The following is a 20,651-nucleotide window of genomic DNA, read 5'->3' as shown; positions in this document are numbered from 1 at the left end:
CAAATTGCGTAACAACTCTTCTGATACGTGTCCTTGAACAGACGATCCTGTTGTGTATTAAGAACAAAGAGAACTGGCCGAGTCCCTGCAGATAGCAGGTGACCACAGACCAAGCGAGACTATTCAAGTGGAACTGTGGCTGCTCCCGGCGCTCGCGTTGGTGTCAGTAGTGCTACCTTCTAGGGGGCGCTCTCTCCAGCCAGGCATGTGCTAAATCCTGCACATTGGTCGTTTCATTTAACTTTGCCAGCAAGCCCTCCAGGTAAATTACCTCCTATTTGCAGGGGAGCAAAACAAGCCCAGAATGGTTAGGTAATTTTCCCAAGATCACAGAGCTAGGAAGAAACGCTCTAACTCAGAACTAGTGTGATTCTGTAGTCCACGCGTTCAACCACTGTTCCTCCTTCTCCTCCTCAGTAAGTAAAGATCACCCGCTAACATTAGCTCCTACCCTTCTGAAGAAACCCAGCTCAATTCATTCTGAAAAGGAGGCTCTCGTTTTATCCAAATATATGACATTACATTTTTTTTATTTTTTTTAATTTATGATAGTCACACACAGAGAGAGAGAGAGAGAGAGAGAGAGAGGCAGAGACACAGGCAGAGGGAGAAGCAGGCCCCATGCACCGGGAGCCTGACGTGGGATTCGATCCCGGGTCTCCAGGATCGCCCCTGGGCCAAAGGCCGGCGCCAAACCGCTGTGCCACCCAGGGATCCCATGACATTACATTTTATTGAAAGTCTATTCACACATAAATATATTAGCTAAAAAAAAGAAAAAACCTCGAAAGTAAATGAATTTCTTTCTTGTCAGCAGCCACAGAGCCACATATTTATATTATTCAATTATTCAATTTCATCACTTTTTTTTTTTTTTTTAAAAAGGTCTAAATTGCAGGTGCTAAACATCAGATGAATCACGGGAGCCTCTCTTCCCCTTCTCCACCCCTGCTCTCATCTCTAATTTTATTAAGATGACTGTTTCCTCCTATGGACAGGAATTAAATGCTTTCAACCCAGAACAGAACAACTGACTCAAATGCAGAATGCACTCCGGACCATGACTCAAGGCATTCTTTGGGACATTTCCTGTTTTTTGATAAGTCAGCCTCCCTGCTTGTCTCCATTCGCTGAAGGTCACCATTGCAGTAATTAACCTGCATGCCAACCTCTGAATGTGGTTTTCAGAGAAGTGAATAAGCATTCCTTGCCAAGCCACCCCGCCCTATTGCAGAGCCATTTCCTTTGCTGTGCTCCTGCTGCACAGTGTGCTGGACCCTAAGGGACAAGGCTGCCAAGGTCACCAGACCTCCTAGGATCAGACTGCTACGACCCCACTATGAGGGCTCCTGTGGTCGATCATTTTATCTGTCACTCCGAGAGGCTATGTGCCACTTGTTTGATCAAACTCTAGCTGTTACCATAAAGGTATTTTATAGATGTGATTAACATTTGTAATCATCTTTAAGTAAAAGAGATTATATTCCATAATGTGGATATACCTCATCCAAACAGTCAAAAACTAAGGTTTCCTAGGGAAGATGGAATTCTGCCTCCAGACTGGAACAGAAATCCTACCTGAGAGGAGCCTGGGTGGCTCAGTCGGTTAAGTGTCTGCCTTCGGTTGAGGTCATGATCTCAGGGGCCTGGGATTGAGCCCCTGTATCAGGGTCTCTGCTCAGCAGCCAGTCTGCTTCTCTCTCTTGCTCTCACTGTCTCTCAGATAAATAAATGAAATCTGAAAGAAAGAAAGAAAGAAGAAAGAAAGAAAGAAAGAAAGAAAGAAAGAAAGAAAGAAAGAAAGAAAGAAAGGAAGGAAGAAAATCCTGCCAGAGGCTCCAGCCTGCTGGCCTGCCCCACAAATTTCAGATTTGCCAGTCCCTATAATCACATGAGCCAATTCCTTAAAATAAATCTCTCAATCCCCTTCTCTGAACACACACGTGCACACATACACACACCGGTACAGGTTCCATTTCTCTGGAAAACGCTAAAACAAGGAGCAACACCAAGTTAGTAATAGTAATCTACAATGGTAACACTTTTTCAGTGCTTCCAAAGACACCCCATCTCCCTGATCCTTGCACTCCTGCAAGAAAAAACACAGGAGTTGGCCCAGTTCTTCAGACTGGACTTTCAAATCAGTAAACTCTCCAATTCTTTGAACTGTTATCTCAGAGAGACACAGGCTCAACCACTGAGTTCAGAGTCCCTCTTGTATACCCCGGGAAATTTAGACTAGATGATCTCTAAGTCTTCTTCCAGGTTTTGTGGATCATGTGCCTTATGAAGTCCCTCAAGTCCTCACTGGCTAGATTGCTATATCTTACTGACATGACCCCAGGAGCAGTGGGGGTGCCATTTACAAAGCTCCCCTAAGAACTTAGCTTTTTGGTAGGCAAAGTAGATCAACAAGATCTCTAGGTCCAGCCATGCATCTAAACTTGACCTTCCATTTAGGAATACCTCTTCATTTTCTCAGGGTCCCAGGTTATGGCCCCTTTGTCTTACGGAATATTCACAGACAAATACAAAATCACCCACTATATGGCCTAGAATATCACAGGTCCCCTGAAGCCATTCATGCATAGCTAACAGTCATTAAGTGCTCTGAACTAGTCACTGTTTCCAGTGCTTTTCATGGAGTGTCTCATTAATCTTCACAACTACCCTAAAAGGTAAATTCTATTATGATCATCCCCAATTACAAAAGGAGAAACCATGACACGGAGAGGTTAAGCAATTTGTCAGAGGTCACACAGTTAGGAAGTGGTGGAGCTGGGATTCAGACTCCAGTAGACAGAGACACAGAACAGTTGCCTGAGTTGGAGGATTAAGACCAGACAGTGACTCCTTGAAGGCTGGAATTGTATTTTATTAATATTGTTATTTCACTCATAGTAATTTCTCCATGATTTGAGTGAATTGACCTTCATAAGCTCATGGAAGTATTACTACTAGGGTAACTTTAATAATTAAGTGAGGAAATGAATAGCAAGTGCTCAGCACAGGGCCTAACACACAGGAAGCACTGAACTAATAGGAGCTATTAATTTTCACTATGGCACCTAGGCAGCATGCCCTGTGTGCCCCACAGACTTTCCCAGACTGTGGAGTCTCCCTGGAGGGCAGGATCCAGTGACCAGAGAAAGAGCCCTATTCTGCTAGGCACAGCCCTGCTGGAGCACTTCTCTCACATGGCTCTGTTCCAGACCTCGCAGGCCTGCCTGGGGCAGCTGGCATAGGGGCAGTGGCTGCTCCTCCCTGGCAGTCAGCCTGGCAGCCACCAGCATCTGGGAGAATTTTCACAGTAACTGGACGGCAGGGAAGGTCCAGCAGGAGACTCCACCACCCTCAGGACCTAGAGGGACCTAGGGGGAGCACAAAGACATATATGGCCCATCCAGTTCTACCCAGCTAAAGGTGTATTTCTGACTTTTTGCTTTCTAACCCCGGCTGCCCTACTGCTCTAGGATATGTTGTCAAACGGGTTCTGGGGAAGGCATTTTAGCCAAATGGCAACTATGATACAAAGCAAGGCTGTTCTGTACATTTCTGAAATAGTCACTGATACTCCTGATAAACAGAAACAAAAGGCACACAGGGTTACTGCTCTGCTTTCCATGCCCCATGCCCCACTGGCCTCTGCAGTTGCCCTTACAGGCACACAAGCTCTTAAAACCAAATCCTCCAAGGGAACTGAAGTGAAGCCCAGTCAATCTGAACAACCCATACAGAATCTACTTCCTAAAATCTGACCCTGAGAGTGGTTGTGTTCCAGCTCCGCCAACTGCCAGGACTGCAGGTGAAGGGCTACCAGGCAGGACAGGCATCTGGATTGGCTGTCTCGGTGGAGAACTGTGTGACTCTTGGGCTTGTTCGTTTATTTTGCATGTGAGCATCCATTCTGTGCCAGGCACCTTACTTTTCTTCTTCTGTTTTTTTTTTCAAAAGATTTATCCATCTATTTGGTGGTGAGGTGGGGAGGAGGAAGAGAGAGAGAGAGAATCTCAAGCAGACTCTGCTGAATGCAGAGCCCAATGGGGGCTTGATCCCATGACCCATGAGATCATGACCTGAGCAGAAACCAACAGTTAGAGGCTTAATCAACTGAGCCACCCAGGTGCCCCAAGTGCCAGGCACTTTAAACACTATCATGTCTAATCCTTAAAACGGAGGTATTAGTATTGCTGTTTTATGGATAAGAAAACTGAGAGTGATGTTAAGTGACTTGATCACACAGCCAGTAAGTGGCAGAGCTGGGCTGCAGCCCCACGTCTGCCTCATTTCCAAACCCGTACTCTTAACCTCTACCAAGGGCACCACTTACCATCTGTGTGACTTTGAGCCAGTTATCCAACTCTCCGTATACATTTCTTCATTAATAAATATTGGTACCTAATATCCAGGAATAAGAGCTACCATTCACAGGACTCATAGTACACCAGGCAATCTTCTAAGGGCTTGGTATAGGTTACCTGTTACTATTAGCATCCATATTTTGAGGCGTAATGCAACTAAGCTGCTTGTGTAGGGTCTCCTGCTAGTAGGAGACAAAGCCAGAATTCGAATGTTGGTGTTCTGGCTCCGAGCCTTTTAACCTCTCCTTCCTCTGCCTGGTATGTTTTTGAGACAATTCGCTAGAGAATGAATGAAGGCTGGTACTTAGCAAATTCACTTCCACCCCAGCTTGAGGAGATGGAGAGTTCCTAGAGTTCCAGAAGGGCCTTCCAAGGCCTGAGTACCCTGTAAATGAGGATGAAGACACCCACCTTGCATGGCTGTACTGAGGATCAGATGAGGAAACGTGAATGTGTAGGACATAGGGGACACTGTTTTGTGTTGGATCAGGATCAGAATCATAAACTACCTCCATCAGACAATATGAAGAGGATCCAGTTCCTCTGCCCTCCCTGATTCCAAGAGATAGTATCAAGAGAAAACAAAATAGAGAAAAGAATTTTGAAAATAAGCACAAAGCCTGAGTCAAAGTCTTAAGAATTCAATTCCATACCTTTTAGGCAACAAATTTCTAGTTGAATTATGTTGAGCCTCAGACCCCAGTGTCCCATACTAAATAATCTCTTTAAGTGGGATTTTTGCCATCACCAGCAGTTTAATCTACTGCCCCCAATTCCCCTGCCTGTACTGGGGATGGCTTTGACCTCTGGGCTCTTTAGCGAGCTCGGCTGGTCAGCTGCCACAAGGTATGAGGAAGAGCTGGGAATCAGTGTCTAGGATGGAGATGGAAGTAGACTTAACCAAGAGAGATGCCAAGCACAGAGAAAGCCAGACATACATACAGTAATGGGAACTTAGTCTCAGGACTGGGGTTCTAGTCTCTCCTTGCCTGGTCCTGCTGACCAGCTTTGGCTGCTCCTGACCCCTCTGAAGCTCCATCTCCCCATCTGGTAAATGAGTATACACAATCTGTGCCCTGGACCCCTGCTACACTTGTTGTGAAGGATGGCTGTGGTCAATCCCAGGGCAGGGCTTTCCACACTGTAGGTACCCTGGTGGGAGGCCCCTTCTTCAAGCCGTGTCACACAAGGGAAGCCATCCTAACATGTCCAGCACACTGGGACAAACCAGAGGGGCATCTGGAGCCCCAGACAAGACCTCTGAGGCCACCAAAGGTGTCAAGTCCACAGGCACCAATGCCCCAGGCCCTGGCATTACTCTGGCTAGATGCCCTCAGGGCTGATTTTGCTCAAGGAAATACAATGAGAAGGAGACGGAGCCTGGATGTCAGCCACCAGGTCTGAGCTCGGAGCCAAGCCGGTCTGTGTGCATTACCCTCGGTGGGCTGAAAGTATACAGGGGCCGAGACGTGGGGGGGCTACTCACGTCAGGGTGTTACAGTCTCAGCGGGGGGCCTGTATGTCCCTGCTCTGACTTGAACCTCTTGCCAGACCTTGACCCAGGCAATCCGCCCTCCCCACGTCCATAGAAAGAGGAACTTCAACTATAAAAAGACAGACTTCATTTTTTGGTGAGAATTAAGTGAATATATATGTAAAGCACTTGTTGTACTTACTAGCTCTCTTCAGCAATATAATCTGCAAGTAACAAAATTTTTAAAAGTTTAAATTTTCCAAGAGTTTAATCTACTGCCCCCAATTCTTCACTACTCTGAAGTCACTGACCTCTGGCTGCATTTACAGCCAGGCTGTGAGCTGCATGCGAGCAGGGGTGAGTCTGGCTAGTTCCTCGCCTGATTTGTAGTGCTGAGCACAGAGCCTGACAGAGTGCACTCCTGATCAATATTTTTTTAATGAATTTGTGTTTGAGAGAAGCAGTAGGGAGACACAGCAGCAAATGAGAGAAGGGAGGGAGACAGGGACATTTCAGGCAGTGATTTCTGCCAATCGGGACAGGTAAGCAAAAAGAAAATTTTCTATTTTTTAAGAAGGGAAGAGAGATGAGGAAAAGGATTTTTTTTTTATGTGTAAAAAATAAAATTTAAAAAAATTAAAAATAAATGTGTAAGTTGTGCTATTGGGTTGTAAAAGAGGATGAAGGTAATACACCTGAGAGCTGAGAGGAGGCGAAGGAGACTCCCCTTGCCACTCAAATATTAGATTTTTAATTCCTTTCATGTAATACATTAGAGTTTTAGTCTCCACTAATAAAATGGCTCTGACTCGATTATCAGAGGAATGATTCACTGCTAAGCTATGTCAGCTCTGAGCTTCTGAGTCATGGCAAGTCCTAAAGGCTTTCATTACCCTGGGGAAACTCACTCCAGGAAGGCTAAGCTTTATTTTTCTTTTTTTTTAAGTTCTTGTGTTCTTGGTATATGTTCTTCCTCTCTCAGGCTGGGTCCAAATGATCCCCACACACTGAACAACTCAATCCACTCAGAGCACAAAGAGAGCGATCATAAATTGACTTGGTTGTTTCTTTACCCATGTTGACCTCAGGCAATGCACATGGAGACTCTGCAATCAGTCCTCAGCTGAATCCTGACTGGTCCCTGCCTCAGTTTCTCCGTGTGTAAAATGAATATGATAGTAAGACCTACTCCCTACAAATGCCATGAGGATTAAATAAGACAATATGCAACAAGTGTGGGCACAGTGTAAGTGTTTAATAAATAGTGGTGGTGGTAGAGCAAGTGGTTGGTCCTCAAGCTCTCTCCCTCTTAACCCCCACATGCCAGAACCTCAGGAAGACCCAAGGAGCAATGAACACTTAAAGCATTTTCTATGTATGTGCTTAACTTTTATTTATGCTAAACTTTACTTATGCTATGGGATTGGGCTGCTGCCCATTTTGTAGATGGGACAACTGAGGTATGGAGAAGCTGGGCAGCTGTGAGTGAGAGGAGGTCCTGGACTCCTCACCACTGTGGCTGTCCTCCCGCTATCTGTGCTACATGTAGCTGTGTACATCTAAATGAATGAAAATTAGAAAATATTTAAAAATTCAGTTCCTCAAATCACACTGGCCACATTTCAGTGATTAGCAACCATGTGTGGCTCGGGGCTACCATAACATACAGGGCAGATCTCAACCATCTCCACCACCCTAGAAGTTTCAGTGGATGGTTCTGAACTAAATAATTGAGCACACAAATAAATGACTGCTGAATGAAGTAAATAAAAATGAGTAAAACAGTATTTTATTTTCACCAAACTGACTAGTTGTTTTGACAAAATAAGAACCCAACCTAGACCTGTTTTCTAGTTCATAGCTTCACCTTGGGAAAGGAGAGCATAAAAGTCTGGCATCAGCTGTCCTTGTTTGATTTGCAAACTTCTTATTTCCTTAGTCCTTGACCTAGACCATTGATTTTTCACTTTGCTACATGCAAAGAGAGCCAAACTTCAAGAGGTGAGGTCACAGTAAATATCTATTTTTTTAAGTTTATTTATTTATTTATTTTTAGTAATCTCTACATACAACGTGGGGCTCAAATTCACGGTAGAGTCAACACGCTTTAACAACTGAGCCTGCTGGATACCCCTGTAAACATCTATTTTTAGTCCAAGTACTTTAAATACATCATCTCGTTGGACTTGTATAACCTTCAGAGGTAGGTCTTATGCCCACTTTACAGCTGGGAAGACTGAGATTCAGAGAACTTTCTTGCTATTAATAACACCAAAGCCCTACTATCATGGTCAGAGGTAGACTGGGGCTCCCCTGCCTTCCAGCTCCCTTTGGGATGCAGCTTAAAGGATCCCAACCAGCCAGTGGAAATTCTGAAGTATTCAAGATCAGTTTTGTAGTTTGTGGGCAGGCGGATCTGGTCCCTCAGGCCTGTGAGACCCTGACCGTTACTGGTAAGACCGCTTGACCCCTCAATTCACCATTGACCCCCTGAACTCAGGACTGACCTCCTGAACTCAGGAAACTGTTAGAAGTTTCTGCCTATCAATTTCATCTTTTAGAAGCTAACTAATGAGGGGCACCTGGGTGGCTAAGTCAATTAGGTGTCTTTGGCTCAGGTCATGACCCTGGGGTCCTGGGATCAAGTTCTGCATCGGGCTCACTGCTCATCGGGGAGCCTGCTTCTCCCTCTCCTTGCCACTCTGCCTACTTGTGCACTCTCTGTGTGTGAAATAATCTTTAAAAAGAAAAGGCAGCTAACTAATGAATTGCTAAAACAAGAAAAGAAACATCTGAGGATCTGTAGCAAATCAACCAGAAAGTAACCAACAGTTACCTCAGTTTCCCTATAATGTCAAAATCCTTCTCTGAATATTCATCCCAAGCCCTAATGAAAGGAGCCTCCCACATCTTTGGAATTATTTCCATGGTCTCCTTATTTGTACAAATCGAGGATGACATTGAGAGGTGACTCCACATGGTGTAGTCTCTGTCTATAACTCACTAAGGAGGGGACCCACTTTGGTCTGGTAACATGACCTGAGTGAATGAGGTGAGGAGCTAGATCCATTCATTCAATAACTATTGATCACCTACCACCTGCCAAGCACTAAGCTAGGTGCTAGGGAAAGAGACAACAATCCCTGACATCATGAAGCTTACTATCTGATGGTTAGGCAGACAGAAATCAAGTAAGTCAGCAAATATATAACTGTGTATTCCAGTAGGAGCCATGAAGGAGTACACAATGTTAGAAGAGACATATACAGAGGGTTAGGACTTCTGGTTCCAGCCCTGCCCTGGGGAGCCCAGACCAACCGGAAGACCTAGCACTGCAGAAGACCAATTTTCCATCTGCCTTCAGCTCTGCCATAGCTCTTGGCATGACCTTGGCCACACAGACATCAGAGAGCCAGGCTCCACTGGCTAGCTGGCCATCTGCCTCTCTCAGGCTGCTGCTGGGCCTCCGCCAGGCAGGCTTCTCACCACAAAAGGGCTGCCTTGCTGCCGGCCACTGAGGTTGAAGACTACACCGCAGACAGCTTCACTCTGAGTTACTGAGGTGTGAGCTGAAAATCCAAATCAACAGAGAGTTACTAGGAATCTACTATGTTCACATCCAGCAGGATGATGATTATGAAAACAAAACCACACCAGAAAATAAGTGTTTGGCAAGGATGTGGAGAAATTGCAATCCTGTATGCGGCTGGTGGGAATGTTTGTAAAATCATGCAGTCAGTATGGAAAACAGTGAGGTGGTGGCTCAAAACATTAAACATAGAATTGCCACATGACCCAGAAATTCCACTTCGGGCTTTACACCCAAAAGAATTGAGAACTCAAGAAGACTATTTGAACGCCCATGTTCAAAGCTACATTACCCATAACAGCCAAAAGGTGAAGCAATCCAAGTGCCCATTGACGGGTGAATGGATAAACAAAATGTGGCAGGTACATACAGCCACTGTAAGAGGAGAAAAAATTCTGACACCTGCTACAATGTGGATGAACCCTGAGGATATTATGCCAAGTGAAATAAGCCAGTCACAAACAGATAACAATCATATGAGGTACACAGTCAAATTCACAGAGAGAAAATAGAATGATTGTTGCTGGGGGCTGGGAGTGGAGGTGGGGGATGAAGAATTATTATTGAATAGAGTACAGAGTTTCAGTTTGAGAAGTCGGAGAAAAAGTTCTGGGACTGAAGGTGGTGATGATAGTACCATGAATGTGCTTAATGCTACTAACCTGTACACTTAAAAATGGTTGCAATGGTAATGTTTATACCATATACATTTAACCACATTTAACCACAAGTAAAACAATAGCAACAAAGAACCTATCATGTGCCTGGTGGAGAAGTTACAATGCACTGTCACAAATGAATCAGGCATTGGCTCTGCCTTGACCTGCTTGTGCACCACAGCTACCAGGCATCCGATTTCCTGATCTAAGCCTGGACCACCCCTTAGATGTCCCCCAGGATTTTGATGCCCCACCCCAGCAGTGGGGGGAAGGAGTGGGGGCACAAAGAGGAGAGGAAGTGGGTGTTTGCCATACAACTACAGATGGTCTCTGATTTGGGATGATACAATTTAATTTTTCAACTTTATGATGGCCCAAAAGCAACATGCATTCAATAGAAATGAACTTTGTAGTTTGAATTGGGATTTCCTGGGCTAGCGCTATGCAGTATGATACACTCATGCATGGTGCTGGGCAGGGGCAGTGAGCCACAGTTGCCAGTCATCCACACAATCACAACTGATACACTTACAACCATTCTGCACCGTACAGCCATTTGGTTTTTCACTTTCCGTATAGTATTCAATACATTACATAAGATATTCCTGTAGTAAGTACCTTTATTCTTTATTACATATATATATATATATATATTCTTTATTATAAAACAGGCTTTGGCTGTTTGATCAAAGCCATCATCTGGCTTGTCCAGATGATGTCAGCTAATGTAAGTATTCTAGGTATATTTAAGGTAGGTTCAGCTAAGCTATCATGTTCCATAGGTGAGGTGTATTAAATGTATTTTCAACTTATGATATTCTCAACTTATGATGGGTTTATTGGGATGTAACCCTACCATAAGTCAAGGAAGATCTGTATTATCTGCCAGACACTATGATAGTGTTTTAGATATTTTATCATTGTTGATCCTTACAATGTCCCTATGAGGTATGTATCATTCTCCTCATTTTATAGACTAATAAAGACTCAGAAAAAAAAAATTTAGTTCCCAATGACAAATTCAAGAGTGAAACTTAGTCTGCCCAATCCAAAGCTCATCACTTTACATGTATTGTGTTGTTTACTAAAAGAGGGCAGCTCTTTTAGGGGATAGAGTAAGGTTGTTCAGAGAGTAACTTAAAGATGGCAAAGCAGGTCAAATGCCCCAGCTGGAGGGAGGTGGGCCAGAGAGTTGATGGTCTAGGTCCTCAAAGCTTATCCTGTGTAGTAGAGGCATCTGGGATACCTGCCTTATGCATCTGTATCTCTTGGCACAGCTAATTGGACCAGGGGTGAACACCTGACCCAAACTGAGCCAACTGGTATTTTTCTCTCAAAGAGCCCTACTAAGAGACACTGGGATTATAGGAGATATAAGATCTGGACCAAGTCACCGCTAAAGTAACCCAAAGCCCCATGCATGCTGCCAACTGTGGGGAAGCAGGAGTAAGAGACTCCATGAAGGCAGTCACTGTGCAGGGAAGAAGAGAGGCATGAGGCCCCATCGTTCCTAGGGGAGAGAGAGCGAATGCCACCCTGCTTGACATGATTCTGACTCCTGTGGGACCCATGATTTAGATTCTGGGAGATTTCTCTCTAGCTTTGGGGGTAAAAAAAAAAAGAAGAAGAAGAAGAAAAAGAAAAAAACCACACTTTATTTAAGTAAGCTTGTGGGTATGTGTTCCTTGCAATTAAGCAATTGCTGGCCATGACACATCACCTTCCAGGTGGGACAACCGGGTAGGGCGAGAAGGACTTTATATGAATGAGATCACAGCTCAGCTTGGTTAGAAATGCTCCCCATTGGCCTTTGGGAAAACAGCAGAATTTGTCTTCCCGGTCACTTTCTATTTCTCTGCCTTTCTTTGCCCTCTTAGTGGGCATCTACCCTCCTATCCAGGTAGCTCATGTTCTCATACTGGCCTCCTGCAGAGAAAAACCCCAACTCAACCCTGAACTCACCTACAGAGTACCACCACCCACCCCCCCAGCTGGAAGGAAGGCAGTCTGATGTCCCCATTTTTATAGAGGAGTGTGAGGAAGGGTGACCCAATGAGCCAGGTTGCTTTCTCAGTATCTTTTATGTTAGCTTCTTCCTTCTCATTCTAGCCCTGGGATGAACTCCCTCTGTCCTGCAAAGCTTTGTCTCAACCAGTAAACCTTCTGTTTTGTCACCCTGACTAGTACTAATCCGGCCTTCACAATGCTGCCTAGTGTCTCCCCACTAGTTTGTGAGTAAAGTGCAATCCCTAGCCACACTGGATTACCCTCTGTCAGCCTCACAACACAAGCTCATGGCTCCCTGGCCTTCCTGTGCTGTTTCAAAGCCTGGCATGTCATCCTCCTCCTGGCATTTCTGTGAAATTTCCTCATCCTTTAAGACCAAGGCACTGATACTTCCCCACCAAGCATATTTCTCCTCCGTCTGCTCTTACACTATAAATCTATACATCTTTTCTGGTTCATATCTCATTCTTGTGTTCTTACTAGCTGATTTCCTAGGCCTACGAGACCAAACTGTGCTAGTATATTTTTCTAGACTTATTCCTCATGTGCTCTCTGGTGCTTGGAGATCTCCATAAAAGCAAATGTTATCAAATGGAGGAAGTAAGTTAGGAGTTCCCATGTGCAATTTCCTATGTATATTCATTTAATCCTCAAAAAACCCTGCAAGGTAAATGTTATTAAGAACACTAAGCCAAAAATTTTAATTCATTTGCCCATGAGCACAGAGCAAGCAAAGAATGGGAAATGGGATTCTTATTTAGGACCCCCTGACCCCAAAGCCCAGGGCCTTTGCACTGGAATGCCCAATAGGCGTTGCAACCTATCACCTAATGCTAAGTTAGCTGAGAAAGCTTAAGGTGCCCGCCATCCAAGCAGTTGTGGCTCAGAGCCGCTCAAAGCACACTCCTACTCAACAGGACAGTTGTTCAATAGAAATTACACCAAGAATAGGCGATCATTGACATTTCGTGGTACATGCATTATTATGCCTTATAGACCACTGCACAGTTTATGTATGAATTTTCAACATAAAAGCTTCACATTTTCTTTGCAGTATCAAGAATGCAAAAAAGTACTACAACATCGATTTGGGTAGCACATGCTAGGAACTGGCTATGCTCCGCATTCAGGAATGTGCAGGGGTGCCTGGCTGGTTCAGTCAGAAGAACATGTGACTCCTGACCTCAGGGTAATGAGTTTGAGCCCCACGTTGGGTGTAGAGATTACTTAAATAAATAAACTTAAAAAAAAAAAAGGAATGTGTAAAGTGACCTTTTCTTTGCCAAGCTTCACTCACAAACTACCTTAGAGAATATTCAGTTTAATTCTTCCTGAAAGAAGGGAGATTGGCAGACTTCTGGTGATCCCTTTCAGGACCAAGAATCAATTATTTTATTGTACTAAGCTGTCTCAAATCTCCTGCCAGCTCTTGCCTCCATGGTTAACATCTGAAATGTTATTCAACATCAATGATATGCTAGGGGTTGCAGAGGATATAAAATCTCATTCCTTTTTGGCAGAGCTGAATCCCCCTGGGATGGAGAAACCCACCAGTAAACCCAAACCAGAAAAACACCAGCAACTTTGGGCATGACTGGAGGGCATGCATGTAAGTAAGAGATGTTGTAGAAGAGGGGAAGAAAAACAAACCATGTTAATTCATTTTTAAAAGGCATTTGTGGTTTTGTAAATGACTGAGAGCCTGTAAAATGTGCCTTTGGGAAGTATACCTCTGAGAGTTCCCATGCTTCATTCCATAGAGTGGGGCCACTTTCCCTAGGTGGTGATTCTCTAAGCTCTGTACTCCCGGAAGTGAGGGAAATGACTCAGTAGATCAAACAGTTCTGCTTTCCTGAGTGTTTAATAAATGCAAGACAGTGGTTCTATGAGAGTACCAGCATCATAGCATGATTGTCAGTTGAGCCTGTGGGAATCTTCCTGTTAGTCCTATGATGCATCTGGGTAAACCAAGTCACCACGTGGGCTGCTCCCCAGGTGCCTTCATAGATGACAGTGAATAAGACCCATTGGCTCTTCCCCCCATCATGCTTCATCCTACTTAAATAGAATTTCATAGCTTTTCTGCTTATTTAAAAGGTCATTTTAAAGTATTTAACTATAAATTGTCAAAGAGCAAATTAAATTTTGCTAAAAAAAGTCAGAAAATTCTCTGTTGCATAAACCCCAGCCTCAAGGGATCTCTACAGATCTACTCCCCTTCAGATAAGCCATTAAAACTCCATTTTTCAAAAGATGAAAAAGAAAGCATTCTTAGAGAGGTCAAGTGGTTTCTTAAGATTACAAAGTTGATAAGCTCTTTGAAAGGAGGTCCCAGAAATATCTAGGATTTCACTCCAAAAACATGTTCAAATGAAATAACAGGCATCTGTAAAAACAGGTAATAATATATGACAATTATTTGGTGACCATCTGAGTAATAGTCATTTCACAAGGCAATGATCTACACAAGACCAGAAGGGAAAATTCTGGCTGATGGAATGGGCGATAGCATAAGGATAGAAGGAGAAAAATGTCATTACTGCAACAATTATGCACCCTAGGAGCTGGACGTTTCATATGAATGCAATGTTGCCACATTATAAAAGCACAGAAATATTAAGGACTGCAAGAAAATTCCCTCTCAATCAATCTAATGCTAAGAGATTTGACACCAAAGCAAGAGATGAGCTAAAGGGAAAATGGAAATCCTTGGCAATTGCCAGCAAATCATCTTTAAGCAAAAAAGGGAAAAAAAATCACCACAACCCAAAAAGGCAATAACAACAAAAAAGAGAAACTGTCCTTCAGAAACACACATGTTCACAAAGACATGCACTATAAGGGGCGCCTGGGTGGCTCAGTCAGCTAAGGATCTGACTTCGGCTGGGACTGTAATCCAGGGTCCTGGGATGGAGCCCTGCACTGGGCTCCCTGCTTAGCAGGCTCCTTGCCTGCTCCCCCTGCTTGTGCTCTTTCTCTCTCACTCAAATAAATAAATAAACTTTAGTTTTTTTAAAAGATACACACTGTAAGAATGTGCACTTCAGGGCACTAACAGGGAGTTGTTGCAACAACTTTCATATTTATAGCTAAAAGTCAAGAAGGATTCAAATCAAACTGTTCTGAGTAGTTATTCCTAGGTAATAAGAGTGGCTAGAAAAAAATAAAAAATAAAAAATAAATTAAAAAAAGAGTGGCTGGGGATCCCTGGGTGGCTCAGCGGTTTGGCGCCTGCCTTTGGCCCAGGGTGTGATCCTGGAGTCCCGGGATCAAGTCCCACATCGGGTTCCCTGCATGGAGCCTGCTTCTCCCTCTGCCTGTGACTCTGCCTCTCTCTCTCTCTCTCTGTGTGTCCCTGATGAATAAATAAATAAAATATTTAAAAAAAAAAAATAAAAAAAAATAAAAAAATAAAAAAATAAAAAAAATAAAAAAGAGTGGCTAGAAAGAAAGAATAGGAGGAACGTGATCTTCTATTATATTATATTGCATTTTTTAATTAATAAATGTCTTAAATATTATTTTGAAACTAATCTCAGCCAGATTCAGCTTCATGGCCTGGCTTTCTGCATGGAACTCAAGAAAGAATGGCCACCTCAGGCTTGCAGGTGCTCTGGCCTGAAGAGTCAGAGCTAGTGCACCACAATGATGCAAAAAATCAAATAAGCTTAATGGTCATCATAATCTACTCCTGCACTGTGAAACATCCATGACATTCTCTCAACAGGGACTCAACTCCCAATTCCTCCTGGTTCCTACCAGGTCCTATGAAGTTCTGTAGTCAACCTCAGGAGAGGCTGGAACACAAAAGACTGAGGTCAACCTGAAACCAGTTGGTTGGCAGCACAGCAGCTCCTCTACTACAGAGTAATTTCAGTTTCAAGGACCTTGGGGTCTATACAGCCATCACCCCTAATGCCCATCACTTGGACATTCTTCTTACCACCTTGGAGTTAGAGGAGAATTGGCTTTGGCCCAACTTTACCATTTTATGTACTTAAAGGTTGGACTTTTACACATTTCAGTAAACATAGGGGCTTTCCTTCATCTTCTCACCTCATCTTTGACATCTCACTCTCCACACTCTACTTCTCAACACTGCACTGTGAAGTGCATTTAGCTTCACTGTAATAAGTATGCTGAGTTCTGTCCACACTTAATGTTACTTAGTTATATACAGTGCTCAAGACCGGGAGGCACACCTGGAAAGGATCTGCCATCACCAGTGTTTAAAACTAGGAAAGAGATTGAGGGGAAGAAATAGGCCACTTCTGTTACTGTGTCTGCTCCTGTCCCTAAGGCTCTGCCTTCCACATCTTGGTGAGAGTGATACATGGAACTATAAAATGATAGAAGTTTATAGCCAGAAGGAACCTCAAGGAGATCAGTTCCCATCATTCCACAGCTGAGAAACTAGAGCCCTGGGTGGTAACTTTAGGTCATTTAGGAAATATCAGCTAGAGTATGGGTGTTCCTACTCTGAGCTCAGAGTTGATTCTGCTGTCAAGTTGCTTGTTAGGTGAATGAATGACTGACCTCACTCCCCAGTTTGCACAACCAAAGCAGACTAGAAAAGAGACTAAAGTTTAAATGATCTAATAACTATAATTGTTTGGAGAGACTGCATTTGCCCAGTCTAACTGGTTTTCCACTTTCAGCTGACAACTTATGTTGATAGCTTCAGGCATATTTTTAGTCATTTAAAAGTTTTGACCAGGGGCAGCCCCGGTGGTGCAGCGGTTTAGCACTGCCTGCAGCCCGGGGTATGATCCTGGAGACCTGGGATCGAGTCCCACATAGGGCTCCCTGCATGGAGCCTGCCTCTCTCTCTGCCTCTCTCTCTCTCTTTGAATAAATAAACAAATAAATCTTTTAAAAATAAAAAAATAAAAGTTTTGACCAATGCATATTCGTTCCAAAAAATTTTAAGTCAGATTTCAATTCAGTGTTAAATTCTAATTCCTCTATGATCTGTATGACTTGTATCCCATAATGACGTTACCAAGTTGAATCTGATATACTTTTACATGTCTTTATGTGTCAGTGGTGAGGGTACAAACTTTTTACGTTATGTCCCTATTACGCAATTACTTCAGGGAAAAACAAAAGACTTGAAAGCAACTAATACAGGTAAGGGAACATTGTCATAACATGACTACATGACATTCACTAACCAGATTCTCAAACCACGGTGTCCTTTAAGAATTGAACTTTTGCCTTCTAAATTTGTTTTTTTTTTTTTTCTTTTTTTAACTAAACAATCATTTGACAGCTTTGGGTTTCCTTTCTTTCATCTTGCTCATCCTTATAAAGAAAGGTTGGAGAAGAGAAATAGATAAAATAGACAAAAGAAAGGAAAAAGGCAGAGATAAACCAGAAACTGGAAGGGAGTAGTTGCTTGGTTCCTGAGGAATCGAGAAATGTTTGAGGTGTGGTCAGAGGCGTGGTCAGGAACTCGGTGCCCATCAAGGCTCCTACTTTCTCTGTCTTCCCCCACGGCTCTCATCCCTCCTGCCAAGAAGTGAGCTGGCAATCTTACCAGTGACCCTGAACAAACAGAAAATGATAAAGCTCCTAAACTCAGATATTGACACATCACCCAGGCCCAAACTGGAATCACTTACAATGCTTGCGCGCGAGCCCTCACACGAGCCACTCCTGCCCCCTCCGCTGCAATTCAGCCTCGTAAAAGAATAAACTTTTGGAATTACAGTAGGCCTTTTACAGATAATTCAGTCTAAACCCTGCTCACAGTTTTTACAGAAAAGAGGACTGACATTCGGAGAAACGAGGTCATCTGCCCAAGGTTTTTCAGCAAAACCAAAGTAGATGCGCAAACTACAGACTAGTTTCGTCCAGAGCTCCTTCCTCCGTGAGCACTTTAGAAGCTACGGAACACACGCTCTCCAAGTCTGGAAAGATGAAGCGCAGTTACAAAACGGCACAAAACAATGTGAAAACAGACGAATCCGAAATAATAACTTCACTGCAGCTTCCAGAAGCCCGGGGACCAAGCGGCGGTGAGTGGGCTGTTGTGGGGAGTACCGGTGCTTGGAAAAACTTAACTGGTACTTTTCCCTCTGTCACCGACTTTTCAAACGCAGAGACGGTAAAATTGCACACCAGACGGCCGACACTAACTTTGATCCCACGCAGGCCTCCTTGAGACTTCTAATTTGAGGTCCCATCCACAAATCAACAAATCCCTACCCGGGTTTACAGAAATCACATTTTTAGAGTTCACACATCCGGTCATCGTCTGCGTCTCAAAACCCCGGGGAAGCTGAAATGCCTCCCGTAGAAAACCGGTCTCTCCCCTCACCTGCCCAGGTAACGAGCCGGCTAAAGCCAGAGAGGCTCTGCCTTCTCCGTGGACTAAGCGCCGACTGTCAAACCAGTGGGACCCACGAGAACCTAGCATGCCACGCCAGGACCCGAGAAAAAAGAAGAACACGTTTCCTTACCCTTAAAAATGACAGAAACGATAGGATCCGGTTTCCCAAATTTCGTTTTCGGGATATTGCTGGCGGACTCCACGATCACCCGCAGCATGGCTCTTCCTGCGCGCCGAGAGCAAGTCCCAGCCGGCGGCGCGGGGCCGAGCGGGGCGGAGGAGCCGCGGAGCCGAGCCGAGGAGCGGAGGAGCCGAGGAGCCGCGGAGCCGAGCCGCGGAGCCGAGCCGAGGAGCCGCGGAGCCGAGCCGCGGAGCCGAGCCGAGGAGCCGAGCCGCGGAGCCGAGCCGCGGAGCCGAGCCGAGGAGCCGAGCCGAGGAGCCGAGCCGCGGAGCCGAGCCGCGGAGCCGAGCCGAGGAGCCGCGGAGTCTGCGCTGCTGCCCGGGAGGGCCGCGCGGGGCGGGGAAGGGGTGGGTCTCCGACCGGTCGCGGCCTGAAGGCGACGTGTGAACGGATGCCCGAAGTCCCGGGCCCCCGCACTCAGCAGCTGGGAAGGGTGGAGTGTCAAGGGCCCAGCCTCAATTCGCAACAATCATGTGCGACAAACGCAGCCGGCCTGGATGGGCGCCAGTACCTGCGGCCAGGTCCGGAGACCACCCCGACGCGGCCGCCTTTCAGCCCCAGATCGAGAAGCCGAATGGATGTGGCGTTCCACCACCCCCTTCGTTCTCTTCTGAGCTTCACGGAGTTTAGAAACTTTACTTCGTTGTGGGTTTTTTTTTTTTTTTTTAATTTTACTTTTGCTGTGTCTTCTCATGCTGTTGAACACCTCCACTCAGCAACCACTTAGAAAAGGGTTTTAAGAAAATAAAAAATCAGTTAAAGGGTGCCCCCTGTTGCATGACAGAGGGATAACTGAGTTTATTGTAAACCCATCCGGAGGCGGTATTTGCAAAATTGGTGTATTGGGAGCTGATCTTTTGCTTTATGAAAGGATTCAGCGTTGGATTTCTTAAAAAATCCTTAAGGAATGACAGCTGGGAACTTACGTTTTCCCGGTCCATCAAAAGCTGCTAAGTCTTCAATGGAAATGGAGAATGGTTCTCCACTTTTTTTTTTTCAGAGCTAACCCCCAGCAGTGTCTTCCTTTCCTTTGCTAAAGAAAAAAAAAAAAATTCAGTGACACTTATTAAAGCACAATAAGGCTTTATTCAAGGGAAGGGGACCATTGCAACAGGTATAGGGACCCCTGCAATGTAGTGGAGGAGAGAGATTGGGCTCATCTCCGAGTGCAGCATAGGTAAGTGGGAATTTATAGTCAGGGTGGGGGCCAGTGGATGCAGAATTACTAGGAAGAAACATAGGGGTCAGGGGGTTCTGGTTCAACAGACCTAACAGGATTCTTGTTGAAGGTAGATCAGGATGACCAGACATCAGTTGGGAGACCGGGAAGGATGAGAAACCCATCAGGTATTAAGAGTGATCAGATATGGAGGGTGGGGGAGTGGTTTTGGTTTAATAGACTTTTACAAAGAAGTGCACAGATGGGCCCAGGGGGAAGCCTGACTACAGTTTGCTCAAACAAAGAATCTCTGTGACCTGGAGAGTGTATTAAGCAGTGTAGCCTGATGAGTAAGTTCGCAAGAGGATGCCTGGGGTTAGTAGCCAGCCAGACCTGAGTATGGATCCCTGCTTCACCACTTCTGAGCTATGTCACCTTACAAGTTTCTAACCAACTCCCCCCCATCTATAGTTATCTAATCTATGAACTAAAGTTAAAGGTAAAGGTGTCATAAGATAAAGGTCTTAGCGTGGGTCCTTGGCACAGAGCATGCACACTAAGGCACACACGTACGCAACCAGAAGTTCATGCTGGTACGTGATTTCATAGCATTTCCTGTAATGCAAGTTGGCTTTAAATCAGGATCTCACTGTGTTTCAGAAGAAAAGCTAAAAACTTAGGGTGAAGGAGCACAGTGTTTCCTTCCACTTTTGAACACACGACGGAAAAGAGCACTTGTAAGCAAACACTTCAAGTGCATTGAAAAGGCATTGTTTATCTACGGGAATTCTGTGAGCTTCTCAACTGCTTATGTAATCAACAAATGGACAATACTATATAGATCATTGACTAAATAGACTATATTAGATTAAATGTATTTAGACACA

General features: G+C 44.5%; 1 protein-coding gene across 6 annotated transcripts in view; it reads right to left on the bottom strand.

Moving 5' to 3' along the window:
• Positions 1–19,230, bottom strand: part of MYOF (myoferlin) — a 142,701-nt gene extending 123,471 nt beyond the window's left edge. For 5 of the 6 annotated variants that reach the window (XR_012020855.1, XM_072806080.1, XM_072806082.1 and 2 more), the window contains exon 1: positions 18,555–18,809. Coding sequence is in view for 5 of the 6 variants with exons in the window: in XM_072806080.1 (XP_072662181.1) it covers positions 18,555–18,642 (88 nt within the window). In the remaining variant the exon portion in view is untranslated. Of the gene's footprint in view, positions 1–18,554; positions 18,810–18,832 lie in introns of those variants that run through there. The other variant, XM_072806081.1, reaches the window with a different exon arrangement.
• Between the last annotated feature and the right edge of the window lie 1,421 nt (positions 19,231–20,651).

The sequence above is a fragment of the Canis lupus genome, chromosome 29 (genome assembly GCF_048164855.1).
Source record: "Canis lupus baileyi chromosome 29, mCanLup2.hap1, whole genome shotgun sequence".
In the NCBI taxonomy this organism is placed as follows: domain Eukaryota; kingdom Metazoa; phylum Chordata; class Mammalia; order Carnivora; family Canidae; genus Canis; species Canis lupus.
This window is presented reverse-complemented; position numbering and strand designations above follow the sequence as displayed.